This window comes from Sturnira hondurensis, unplaced genomic scaffold (assembly GCF_014824575.4).
Source record: "Sturnira hondurensis isolate 20B ecotype Veracruz unplaced genomic scaffold, ASM1482457v3 Scaffold0019006, whole genome shotgun sequence".
NCBI classification, from domain to species: Eukaryota; Metazoa; Chordata; class Mammalia; order Chiroptera; family Phyllostomidae; genus Sturnira; species Sturnira hondurensis.
In genome coordinates this window covers 8502581-8516715 of record NW_028091637.1, presented here as the reverse complement: position 1 = coordinate 8516715, position 14135 = coordinate 8502581, and the positions used below count along the sequence as shown (strand labels likewise).

Sequence of the window (14135 nt, the reverse complement as noted above, 5' to 3'; positions counted from 1 at the left end):
CAAAAGTACAACCAGGAGTCACCTTTGCACTACGGGATGTTTGTCCTCAAGCAGGTAGAAGGGTGTTGGTGTCTCCAGATGCTCTCCATGCACCAAGCAAGACCCTTTCATTCAACTGCCCCTTCGGCAACCTTCCACATGACAGGAGATAACCCGTGATTCATGTAAAGGAGAGGCAGGGGAGGTAAACACTGTCCTGAGTCAGACGCTATGGTTTACTTTATGACTTCTTCAGGCCTCTCCAGTCATCGCACATTGGGCCTTCTATAAAAAATTCACACACAAGAAGATAATGAATCAAAGGCAGCCCGTCAAGGGTGGAAAAACAACAACCCTTAACACCCACGGACTGCAGCTCCCCAAAATTCACAGAAACCGAAGGCTGAAGACAGAGGAAACCTCCACTGTAAAAAGCAACTTGTTCACATCAGATTGTCTGAAGTTTCCCACAAGCCCATGTTCTCTCAGACAATACTATAGGTGCCTATAAATAACATAGCCATCGATGACACATCTGGTGGTAAAAAAGGTAAGCAGTCCAGGGGGAAAAAATGTGTGTGTGTCTGTCTGTCTGTCTGTCTGTGTGTGTGTGTGTGTTCTGTCACCCTGCCTTGGATTTATAAGCAGCTTTTCCCTGGTTTTTAGAAGTTATGAATTATAAACAGCAACAATCTGTTAGAGAAAATGTATGGCAGGTGCTAGAGAAGAATCAGAAGCTTCTCCTCCAAAGAATTTTCACTCTAATGAGACAGTTAAACACACGCATTCAGTCACTGGCAGATCGATGACTAAGGCCACCTGAGTGAGAAGCAAGGCCTGTTAGAGGGACTTTGAGGAGGAAAAAGGGAATTCTGATTGGAACAATGACAGAAAATGCAATAGAAAGAGTAGCATTTGGCCAGGCATTCTTTCAGAAGGAGACGGTATTGTGGGGTACAGGTAGAGAATGGGGAAATTGGGGGAGCAGAATAGCCACAAGTTAGAAAATGTGAAACAAAAAAGATGTGTGAGAAAGCCTGGCCGGGGTGGAACACAGGCCCAAGACATGAGCATGGGCAGAATGGACGATGGGAGAGCGAGTTGGTCCCATCCATGCGTGTGGTCACCAGACAGTCCTGTGTCCCAGCCGTGTGAATTAGGAGCCAGGGACAGCGATGTAGCCTCTGACCTCAAAGAGGACGTCAGGGCCATGTAATCGCCTGCATCCATGCAGGGGATCCACGCAGGGAATCCACCAAAGGTTTTCTAGTGGGGGCCAGCTATTCAAAACGATGCGTGTGGAGGTGGGGGGAGATGTAGCTGATGGCAATGTGCTGTGTGTTCAAGAGATAAGGGACCAGGGCCGACCGTGGGCAGCAACCAAGGAGGAGATTCTTAGAGATGACACAAAAGAAGAATTCAGACTTGCATGGTGGTATCATAATGTAGGAGCCAAAATGAAACCCCATGGTTATGCGTTTCATGTAACTAGAGTCCTCTTGTAAATAAATGTCTGATAAGGAGATTCCAGGTATTAACATTCTAGAATTATTCTGATAAATAAGTTAAGATTTGATGCCACAGGAAACAACATGAGACATAGGTTACAATGGAAAGTCTTTTACTGTTCTTTAGTTAAGAGGTGAAAGTATAGTTAAGTATAGTTAAGATGTGAAAAGCCAAAAAAAAAAAAGTGGTCAGAAAAGAGAATTATTTGGAAAAATCAGCAAGTGGTTGTGAGAATGGGTTGTTGTGACTGACCGGGAGCCATAACACTTGAAGACAAAAGTAATGGAAGGGCAAAAAATCGCCTCACTGTGAGTAGAATATAGAAGCCAATCAAGGAAACAGCCAATAGTGGTACTCTCAGAACTGTCTAAAATAAACGTTGAGAAATTCAGGACAAATTTAGTGAGTCTTCTCTGAGTGACAGCCAAATAAATTTTTCAAGACAAAAGATAAAAACATTTTTTAAAAAAAATATCGCCATGGCTGGTGTGGCTCAGTGGATTGAGTGCCAGCCTGTGAACCAAAAGGTTGCTGGTACCATTCCCAGTCGGGGCACAAGCCTGGGTTGTGGGTCAGGTTACCAGGAGGGGGCGCTCCAGAGGCAACCACACATTGACGCTTCTTTCTCTTTCCCTCTCCCTTCTCCTCTCTCTAAAAATAAATCAATAAAATCTAAAAAATATATCGAAGGATAGAACTACTTCCTGCAAACTTCACATTCATTCATTAATGTATCGAGTACATCCTCTGTACACAGCAGAGTGCTACATACTTTAAGAAATGTTAAGTTATAATCACTCTTAAGTAAGGCCTACAATGGTCAAGGCCGACTGTGATTACATGCCTAACGAGTAAACATGATGAATGCTGAGGTCAGCAGAGAAGTGGTTCTCTGGGACCCACAGTCGGTGAGGGTCAAGGGACATTCAGTGGAGGAAAAAGACATGAGGATGCTTTGGGGAGACAGACTGGTTTACACTAACTCATTCATTGACGTGCTCTCGACAAGTTCTCTTCTGCTAGCCTTAGTGCATTAGTTACAACCAGTAAAACGGGGCCTTGGAGCTTAGGAGGGGTCAAATACCCCCATACAACTAGTTCTCTTCTTGAATCCTTCCCTTGCTCAGTGACAGAAACAAGCCCCATCTGATCGACTGAAAACAGTGCAGATCATTTGACTCCTCCGTGGAAAAATGCTTTCATGCTATTAGGCAGTGCTTCTCGAATTTCATAGCGCGCATGAAATTTCAGTGCCTCCGTGAGTCACCTAGGGATCTTGTTAAAATGCAGATTCCCTCACTGTAGGTCTGGAGAGGGGCCCTGCGTTCTGTGTTTCCAATAAACCCTCTGTGATGCTGATGCCTCTGGTCCCTGCAGCATCAGTAGCAAAGTATTAGGACATCTTTCGTTGCTGTCATCACGGGATGATATAAAAGCATGCTTGGGGCATCAGAATGCTTGAACTCCAGATCCGGACCTCAATGCATGCTATAACTCATGAAAGGTAATGTTAAAAGAGGACGGAGGGTCCTGAAAGAGTGAGAAAGAACCAAGAGAGCTGTAAAGTGGAAGTGAAGGCAGTGTGGCAGACCCCTCGTTCATTAGAATAAATAAGGAGGTGATTAAGAGAGGCAATAAAATGCTATGATTAGTTATAACAGAAGTTATAAAAGTAAGAGTGTTGTGGGGGAGGCAGTTAGCTTGTTAGAAATTATTTTATAACAATGTAACTTAGGGGAATCCAGACTAGTGAATACAAAATGTTACGTAGGATTTTTCTCTTTTTCCTTTTCACAGATTTAAGGAAATACGTTATCACTTGTTTTGCCCAATGTGATGAATTTTAGAGAGTAAAACATAAACGTGATGTGTAACAACAAGATAATCATTCAAAGCAATGGTTAGAAGATTCTGCAGAACACTGTCTACAGAGATGCAATTATGGGACTCACAGCTACTCCCCTGCCTGAACAAGCAGTCTGAAAACTGCCGATCTGTAGCCAATTTTCTGAGAATATTTTAAGAAAAGTAGTGGAGAAATCTTTGAAAGGCAACAGTCAACTAATTATATTCAGACAAGTTTCCTTTCATTTCCCCCCTCTCCAAAACATAAAAACTCCTTTAGGGCTTTCTTTTCCTAGATATAGCACAGCATTTCATACTTCCCTGCCTTCAGGAAGATCTTCATAGACACGCCAACCAACTCAGAGGAAGGAGAGAATGAAAACACCATAATTAACCACGGAGAAATAGCCCTACCAGCAAAACCAAGTAAGCCTTTTCCTCCCCAAGAAGGAGTGAGTGCTAGCTCTTGGAAACCTGCTTTCTGGTGGCGATGTAAACTCAGGCACCTGTACTAGGAAATTGTCAAAGCAACTTGTTGTTTTTTTTTCTTTTTCTAACAGGGGTCATCCCCAACAAACTCCAAGTGAATGTTTGCGGTATTTGTCCGTTCTGACCTGCTAATGACTTTTGATACCTCTTTTGATCAGTTAAGGCTTATGTTTTCTAAGTCAACTTCAGTGGTTTCCTGTCCTAACTGACCTACAGAATGAAACATTTCAATAGGAGAAAAAAGGGCAGAAATATCATCTAGTCCAATTCTTGTCACTGCACAGAGAAGAAAAATGAGACCCATAGGACCAAAGGAGTGAACCAGGCCACCGGCCCCCGAGGCTGCCAGTTGAATATGCCTCAGTTTTCACCAGCTGTCTCCTGGGGGGGGGGGGGGGGGGAGCAGTCCTTAATCTCAAACTAAGAGTTAGAGCTGGGTTACCTTTCATTCAAGATCAAGGTTTTGTGATAATTACATATTTGAAACTTCTTTTCAACTTGGCATGGGGCCTCAAAACTAGGAAAATGATGAAGGGGTTTAACTGCATCTGAGGGGGGAAGTTTTTTACTTTGGTGATGTAACCGGGCAAACTTCAGTCTCTGTGCACCACTGTGGGGTGGGGGGGGGGGGGGCAGGAGAAGGAAGCATTTGTTATGTATTTTCTAAGTTAATATGTAAATCCTACCATTAGGCACAGAGGAGGTCTTGTAGAAGTTGAGGCTTTTAAATTTCAAGGACAGTCTTTCAGAAAAAGAATATAGAAATTAAGAATTGAATTTTGGGTATGAAAAGAAGAATTTAGAATGGCATCTTACAAATTTGGGGGAGGGGGAGCTGTAAATAATACAAATATAAAACTTAAAAGAAAACAAACATTTGTGTTAGTTAATTGCCTGACACACCTCTGAAATATTTTCGCTGCCCTTTTCTGGTTGTATAGTCTTTGATCACCACTTGCAGGAATATTTTGCAATACTGTCGACAGAGAGAATAGAAAAATAATTCAACCTTCCCTCTCGAGCGGTTCAGAATTTGTAATTTCCAGGTTTTGTTACAGAATTTGTAAATTCTGTAATTTGTAAGAAAGTGAGCAGAATTTGTAATTTATTGTTGAGTTACTTGCAGAAGTTTCTTTCAGCTTCACAACTCATTATAAGTAAGGTCATATAAAGGTTTGGAATGCTTCTCAGTCCGGGACAGCCTCTATCCCGGAACCCCTCGGTCTCAGGGGTTCGGTACTTTCCATAACACATCCTTAAGTACTTAACTCATTCATTCATCCCCTACACCCTCTCCCCCCAAAGCAACCTCTAGAGATAGAGATCATTTGGGCAACAGAATTAGGATCTTAACCTTTATTCAAGCTTCCTTTATATGTGATATTCAGGGCACTGTAAGACTTCTTAAATGTTCTTTAACTCAAGGGCACGCAGGGCCCCGCCCAGAGCCAGGAGACAGGCCTGCAGGAGGGACAAACCCTGAGTTAAATTCCATTCACTTCACGGCAAATTCACCTTGGCACACCATCTGCATCCTTGAATTCTCCAATTTTTTCCAAATACAGTGGTCATTTGGCTCAGAATATTTAAACTCCTTGATGGCATAACTGTTCCATGATTCAGGGTCACCTGGAGGATATTTGTCATTTCCCCACTGAGGTCTCAAGACAGACATGATATTTAACTACTTGGAGTATAAATCAAACGTTATTTTATCCAGCAAAAGAAATTAGATGGAATAACATTTGAAAATGCTGAAGCATCAGAAAAATATTGGACATTCTCATGATCTCTCTTGAGCCGGAGCGTCACCCCACACCCATGCCACACCCATGCCACACCCATGCCACACCCATGCCACACCAGAGAAGTGGCTGAAGTCAACCGAGGTGGCCAAGGCTCAGGAGAGCCCACAATTAGGGTCTAGGTCCCCCAACTAGAGCATCTTGGTTCTAGGACCAGCATCATCATTTGCTAATCAGGTGGCCTTCATTAAGTTGCCTAATCTCCAGAGGACTTTCAATGAGCATCATATAGTCTACCTTGGGCAGTTGCTTTGAAGGTTAAATAATACAGATAAAGTGTTCAACACGATACAGGCAGTAGCAAGATGTCAGCGCTAACTCCATACGCCACTGGGAAACCTGTCTGTGAAGGCTCCTGAGTAAAGCTTCCTCAAGACAGGAGTGTCTCTCACAGGGAGCAGGGGCCCGATTCTGTTTCTCTGTGTGGAAAAGCTTTGCAGAGTTTCGATGACCAGTAGCCACCCACAAAGCAGCAGAGTGTGTCTCCTCCAAAGTCAGTGAACCCTCTCTAATGGTTTACGACTTAAATAGATGAACAGCCGCTGTGGCAGAGGCTCAAAATACGCATCTGCTCCCCTATTTTTCTCCGAAGACATTCATGTTTGTTCTGCCAAACCCCCAGGTCTCTAAAATGTGTAGTTTTGACAATCCCATACCTATTTTAGCATCCAAAGGGCTTTTGACTTCGCACTATTTCAATATACTTATTTTCTTTAAAGAAGATTGAGAAGGGCACACACTAGTCAAATATTTACAACAGTAGAAGGAAACATCCAGATAACCTTCACCTTGCCCTAGTGTTCTCAATCCACAAAGGAAATGGCAACCAAGACACTGGGGAGGGTTTTTATTTTTTAATTTTTAAAAAATTTTCATGTACGAGTGAAATAGCAAAGGGAACGAGTCAAACGAATAGAGCTGAAGTTTCCTTCGGGAAAATACAAGCTATGAGAAACCAAATTTCCCGAAGGAAATACAACAGTATGGTTACAAACAAACTCTTTGCTTTTTCATTAACGAGCAATCTCGCTACTCCAGGGCAAATGGGATACAATCAAGAAAAAGTAAGTCTGTCCCCACCGCCTCTGCACAGGAACGTGTTGATGCAGACCCAACACTGACATTGGAAGACCCAGGGCAAGAGGACAGATGGAGGCCCACCTACCCAAGGTCAAAATAGTGAAAGCTAAAAAAAAAACCCAAAAAACCCAAACAAACTGTTCAATACAATAGATTTTATCCTCTTCCTTGACTGACAAATATATCTTCATAGTATCTTGGAAGAGCAAGCACAACTTTAAAATTCTCGAACTCTTCAAAGTCCCTCCCTGGGTATCAGGGGAAAACATTGTCCCAGGCCCGGCCAACAATCAGCTTGCCTCTCTCCGCTGCCTGTTCCGTCCCACGTAGAGGGGGACCTTGTGAGATGCGCGTGGACACCCAAGTTTTAACACACACACACAGCTGGCCCTTAGCCCACAGACCAGTGGCGAAAAGGCCTCAGGAAGATGGAACCAAGGGGCCATGTGGCTGTAGGACATGGTCCGGGGCCATCTAAATAGTGAATTGGGGGATCCCAGGTACCTGAAACATGATCTAAAAAGGCGGGGCAGAGTTTGGACTCAGAGACCAGGAATGTGCTCACCCCATGGACAGGGGCTTGACCAGAGAAAAATAAAAGAAGTATCTGCTAAGGCCCAGGAAAGCCGCTCTTTTGCCCTTATATTGCCCATGAGCTGAAAAATATTGGAGCAGAAGGACACAGCTCATCAGCAAAAGAAATAAGAAGAAGAAGGAGAAAGAACCACATTTACGGGGAGCAGGCAGCTTTTCCCACGTACAGTCTCACCAGTCATACGCCCTTACCTTGCAGCTGACTCCACGCTAATGACCTATAACTTCAGCCCAGTAAACAAACCACACACGCGAGGGAACCCTTAAGAGCCTAAGCAAGAGACCCCAAGTTGACTACATCCAAGGGGGCCGCTGTTCCACGTCGAGCGCCTACGCCTAAAATGCCGGTCATGGTGGCAAGTAAAAGGCCAGATCCTTATGTGACGAGAAAAATCTTAACCACTTACAAGTTCTCAAATTAGTTGAACCTCAGAAGTCAAACCACCCCCCTTTGTTATGTTGAGTAAATTCTGCCCTTACGGTGCTCCCCAGCAATTGTTTGAGGCCAGCACACAGACACGGGTCCTCTAGGCCTTGAATCTGGGGTTGGGTCACACACCTTTAAAAAATGGTGCGTGTTCAACTGTTGTCAACAGCCAAACCCTCGGTCACCGGCAGCGGGTCCCACCACCAAGAAGTGGTTATCACACTAGGGACAGTCGAGTTTTCTAATGCAAAGAGACGCTACCCTATCTTGATTTCCTGCACTACAAAGATAACCAGGAAGGAGCCAGACCACAGGAGCAAAGCAAATCATGAATTCAGGAGCACTGAACTGCCGACACTGGAGAGGAAGGTTCCCCTTTCTCAAATGGGATATCCCTGTACCGTCTCCCTCACTTCCATCCCAACACACACATGCACATGGATTTGCCATGAAAAAGGAGCCTGCACAGTGCACACGCACACAAGCAAACCCCAGGTGACCCATGAGCAGACTCTATCTTCCGAATTTATAAAACAATACGATAGAACTTATCTTCCAGGTTTCCTCTGAAGATGAAATTAGGTAGGGAATGTCAAGCAGCCGGCTCAGAGCAGATTCTCAGCTCTTCGTTCTCCCTTCTCCCACTTTTCCCTGAGACGAGCCAATCTGCCTGCTCACCATTAAGAGCCCTTCTGACATGTCGCCGCTTTCCTGCCTCGGCCAGGAGCAACAGGTAAGTGGGGAGCAAACTATTCCAAGTAAAAGAGGGAGAGCCAAAGGAGTGGTGAGCATTCCGGCTGCTAATGAATATCGGCTAAGTCATCTTCACTGAAAATCATGAGTTAAATCTGCTGGATTAAACCCTGGCAGGCTGAAGCCAACAAGGTGAGGCAGCTATGCTTTTATGTGAAAATGGACTAAAGTATGCCAACCTGCAGCCAGGAAGTTCCCTGGGCATCCTGTGTGAAACTACTTCGGTGGTTTGCATCAGACCTAACTCAGGTCCACACTGCTCTAGAGCAGAACGCGGCCGCTGCGGGACCACACTTCCCTTCTTCCCCCGGCTCCGCTTTACTGCTCGCAAGCCCCAACAGAAAACCCTGATGAGAAAAGAAACTTAAAAACTAAATGAAGACTTCAGCACTCTTTTTTTTTTTTGCCCAGAGCTCATCAGAATAAAAGAACCAATTACATAGTATCAAAACAGCCAAATTGCCTATTTAGTGAGAGCCAAAATTTTTCTCGCTAAAAGTAAGATTTTACCCTGTAGATCTAACTCCCAGGAAAGAGTGACTGGCAGGTTGTTAAAATGCTCAACTTGGCTGCCCTTCATGGGGGTGGGGGGGATGAAAGAGAGGCTGAGTTCAGCATTTCCTGGATATTAAATGATGCGCCAGGTACCGGGGGAGACCTGGAGATAAGAGAAATGAATAAGACACACCCCTTTGAGAGAACTGAAAGCCTAAAGGGCAAGGGAGGTACATAAAGATAACTCCTTGGCTTACTATTGTTAAAGATTGTTACTAGCTAAAAGAGAGGCCTACCCTCAGGAGGACATTAGCTCAACCCAAGGCTTTCAAAGCAGGTTTCTTTAAAAGAAACCTGGTATCCAGGTAGCAGGTATTCCACACAGCCCCCTAAGCAAAGGCACAAGTGCCCCCACCGCTCACGGCATGTGTACTCAGAGCGATGATAAGAGGGACCTGGCAATGTGTGAATCTTGGCAGGATGTGGCGCTGCAGAATCAAGTAGGAACCAGGTCACTGGGGACCATGTTAGGCCGGATTCAGACGTTAAGAGAAAGAATAATAGAAGCTGATGTTTATTGAGCATTTACTACATTACAGGCACTATGTTAAGCACTTTCGAGTAATGCACTGGATCGTCACCAGAACACCATAAACCCCATTTAACAAATGAGGGCACTGAAGGTAGAAAAGTCACATCATTGCAACAGGCTACAGAGCCCATGAAACGAGAGGTGGGTGTGGAAGCCCAGGATGGCCTGATTCCAAAGCTTGAAAGCTACACTTTTCTATCTCCAAGGCTATCCTTGAGAGAAAGGCTGAATGGGCATAGATGGGTCACTCATGCTGGGCACAGAATGGAGAGCTGAGGTAGCCCGGTTGTGGGCCTGCAACCAAGGCAGCTGCAGAAAAGAACAGATTGATGAGAAAATACTCAGAGACACTGAGAAGCATTCTCAGAAAGAAGCATTCAACATGCACTCCCTCCCTAGAGCATTCAACCACAAAGTGGACTTTGGACAAATGGGGTCTAGAAAATAAACTCCTAGTGCTCCGTCGGTAATGCTTCTAAGGGCAGAGGGTTAGAATGTGAATGTTCTCTTTGCCTGGAACACACTCCCGTGTGTTAAACACAGTGAGGGCAAAGACCGTGTCTGTCTTACTGACTCTGGATGGTGTCTCCAGGTCTGAGCCTCCTGCCTGGCACAGTGGGGCTCAATAAATACTGACGAGGAGGAGAAGTGAGTAATGGCCACTTTTTACAATGGCACCCAGGAAGTGTCATTCTTCACTGGGAAAATAGGGTGAAAAATGAACTCTTTAAAAGTTAGCTTGATAACTGAGGATTGGAGAACTGAAATGACAAACGGGTAGTGGTTATGGGGACTATGCAGGCAATAATGAGGACTCATCACCGTGGGGTACTGTCTCAGAAAAGATACGATGGCTGTTTTGTATAAATCATAACTGGTTCAAAAATAAGATGCTATTACAGGAAGTGGCCCACAGGTGAAAACGTGCTTTCTGGGAACAAAAGCAAATAGACCAAAGTTGGTATCCAGGCCTATTGATTTCTGAGCCTGACAAAATAAGCACATCATAAAGAGATTTTAGGGAAGTTTACCTGTGTGACATTTTCACCAATATTCAGTCAACAACAAGTTCCCCTTGTGACTTTATTTGAAAAATAAAGTCACATTTTTCAGATCTGAAGAATTGTTTTCGACTGTGCATTTAGGAAAAATGAATCTATGAATTCAAAAACAAAACTTTTCTAAAGTTAAGTGTATTTCTTAGTGAAGTTTATTAATATTCTAAAAGCCTTCGCCCACTTGTCAACTATTAAACAGAACATGGATTTTTTTTTTTTGGTGACCTAAGTGGAGGCTGCAAATAATCTTATTTCCTAACTTATCATGAATTAAGATATTTTGAAGAGTGTTTTGACAGTTTACTAATTACGTTAGAAAAATCCTGAAACCATTTACTTACATGGAAAATCAAAATGCAACCATGGAACTAGGTTTCTCATCTTCACTATAGCTACTTTCCACTTTCAAGTACCATTGAAAATTTAATTTCAAATAAATACAGATTCAAAATTTGAACTCATTTTTGTTCAACCATTTTGAAACTTTAACTCCATAAAGACACAGAATCTGTGGGTTTTGTAAAACTGCTTAAAAGCCCAAATAAAAAAGCCACTAGGCTTTTAATGGTTTAAAAGGGTGTATATAGATGAAATGAAATTGACTCATGAACTATTGAGTCTGGAATTTGTAATCATAAATCTTATCCTTGTAAACAAAACCTAACAAAATCAGAGCCCACAAATTTCCTTCTTTCGTAATCTGAAACAAAAATTTTAATGATTTTTCACATACACAGAGAAGTAAGGGTGCATTTAAAATATTTATTAGCTAAATATAACTCAGTTTTTAAGAGTCTGGGGTATAATCAGAGACAGTGGAACATTTTGAACATTCTGGTACTGCAGTGTAAGGCAGCATTGGAAAACAAAACCTTGACTGGGATTCCATGTACCCATAGAACTCAAATTTGTGTTAGAGATTTTTGTTTACAGCAATGCTTTTACAACAACCCTTGTTCCGTCAATAACTCCCATCCTCATGGGATCTTCAAATATGAACTTCTCAATCCGCTTCAAATACACTGGAACGTACCATTTAGAACCTGGTGCATATGTCTTTCTTTCTTTTTTAGAAAAATTATTCTATTTTTTCAAATTTTTTAATTGTTCATTTACAGTTGTCCCCATGTTTCCCCCATTGCTCTGCCCTGCCCTGCCCACCCCACCCTCTCGCACATTCAATCCTCCCCACTCCTTGTCCTCGTCCACTTACGCAGGGACCCTCGACTTGATCCTTCCCCCTTCTTTTCCGTCATCCCCCTCCCTCCTCCCCTCTGGTCAATGTCAGATTACAAACCTATGGGTAAATCTGCCTGAGGCCCTTGGGAAAGCAAACCTTGCCTCACTGTGATGGTGTGGACTGTCAAATTCTCTCCGTGTCATCCCAGACCCACACGGGGCATCTCCAAATCACCAAAGGGGCAGGGGAGAGACATAGGCGTAAAAGCTGAGGGAATGGAAAATTATCCAAATCTAACCATGGCATTTTACAGATGAGGAAAACTAAGGCCCTGAAAGGCCCAAATACTCAGTTACCTAGACCACAGCTGCAGACACTCAGTTATATAGCTCATAGCTGCAAAAATTCTAATTTTTAAGGTCTCAGGGGTTCGGTACTTTCCATAACACATCCTTAAGTACTTAACTCATTCATTCATCCCCTACACCCTCTCCCCCCAAAGCAACCTCTAGAGATAGAGATCATTTGGGCAACAGAATTAGGATCTTAACCTTTCCGTTTCCACCAAGATAACTGCAGAGAACCACCAACTCCCGGAAGACGGGGCTGTCTTGCTCCAGGCAACATCTCCAGCGCCCAGCACTTTAGCAGGCCCTCGGTAAATAATTCTCCGCCTCCACCTGACAATCCCCACTGTCTAACGCACCCAGGCCAAGCCCTCGGTGGAGTCAGATAACTTTCCTCTGCAAATCGCCTCTCTTCTTCAAAGTTTAACTATCCAGTAACTCCCGGCCAAGAAGCCGGCCTGGGGGAGTGTGTGGCCCTTCCCCAGAGCTAAGGATTGCGTAACTGGACATTCACGGTGGTGGCTCGGCACGTCCGGGGTGGGCACGAAGCATCGCCACGGGCCGCGGTGGCCCCAGGTGTGCCAGCTGCTTCGGCGGCCTTGGCGGCCGCCGCTCCAGGCCGCTGTTACCCTGCCTCCTCCAGATAACCAACTTCTCAAACTTCCCTTTCCGGGGGTTGGGGCGCGCCTTGAACGCAGCCAACACACTACGCCTTTCCTGCCCGCACAAAGGGGGCCAAACGCGCCCCGCGCCCCCTGCAACTTCAACTTTCCTCTTCTTTTGAAAGTAAAACGCACACATCCCTGTGGCTAAGGGAGTCGGGCTGCGTGATGCCCTAAGGGAAACGTTCCCGTTTCCGCCAAGCCCGGCGTTCCCGGGACCGCCTGTCAAACGCAGAGAAGAGGCGGGGAGTCCCGGAGACCCCAGGAGCCCCGCCAAACCGGGCCGGGGGTCACTCACCCGCCTTCTGAACGTGCGGAGGGATCGTGCTGGCGATGCGCGTCCACAGGACGATGTGTAGCGGCCACAGGCCCCTGAGCAGCCCCCGACCCATGGCAGACCCCGCCGATCGTCATAGACCAAGCCCCGAGCGCAAGCTGTCGGCGCCTTCCCGGACCCCTGGCTGCACCTCCGCGCCGCGTCCTCTCGGGACCCGCTGCCCGGCCGGCCGGGCAGATGTGCCGGCCAGATGTGGCGTTGGCGCGGCTCGAGGAGGGGGCCTGGAGACCGGCGAGGCGCGGGGAGGCCCCCGGCGGCCGAGGGGAGCTGCGCAGGAGGCCCGCTCCTGTCCCAGGCGTGTGCGCGCGCGGGGGTGTCGTCGGTCCCGGCGCGCGAGTGACTCACTCAACTTCTTCACCCGGCGCTGCGGGGGGAAACAGGAAACTCCTCGCCAACAGCTGGGCAGGACCTCTCACCGCCCGAGAGCCTTCTCCCTCTCTTCACTTCCAGCCCTCGCTCTCTCTCGTAGCTGCCAATCATGTCCCCAAGACCAGCCCCTCCTAGGGCTTTGGCAAACTTTCAGCTACCCCTCACCGCCCTCAAGAGTACTGGCTCCAAGTATTTACTCCGGGGTGACTAAGTGCACACGTTTCACAAAGTAACTGAGCATAGAAAGTGTGTATACTTTTCAAAGCACCTTCTCCCTCCTTCCAGCCTTCTTCGGATGGTTCTAGGTGCTGTAGAGCTGTGTTTTCAAAGTACAAGTCACAACCCAGGACTGGATGCTGAAGTCCAATGAACTGCGGGCACCTTGTTTTCTACTGAAATAGAGTAAATCTTGTCTCGTTGAACGTTTGTTTCGGTTATGTGTGCATACATTGTTACGTTGCAGAATGTTTTCTCAGTATAGGTGGACGTCTAGAAGCTTTTTTGCAAATACCATGCATAGTGATCACCTGAGGATCTTCTTAAAATGCCCATTCTGATTCAGCACGTCTAGGATGGGACATTTCTGATGAGCTCCTAGGTGGTGGCTCCCATTT

The 14135-nt window shown here is 45.5% G+C and overlaps 1 protein-coding gene across 1 annotated transcript in view; it reads right to left on the bottom strand.

Annotated features, from left to right (window-relative positions):
- The window catches only part of TGFBR2 (transforming growth factor beta receptor 2), an 80858-nt gene extending 67214 nt beyond the window's left edge, over positions 1-13644 (bottom strand). Inside the window, exon 1 of the mRNA XM_037070786.1 lies at positions 13114-13644. Coding sequence (XP_036926681.1) covers positions 13114-13207 — 94 coding nt within the window. The 5' untranslated portion in view covers positions 13208-13644. The remainder of the gene's footprint in view (positions 1-13113) is intronic.
- Between the last annotated feature and the right edge of the window lie 491 nt (positions 13645-14135).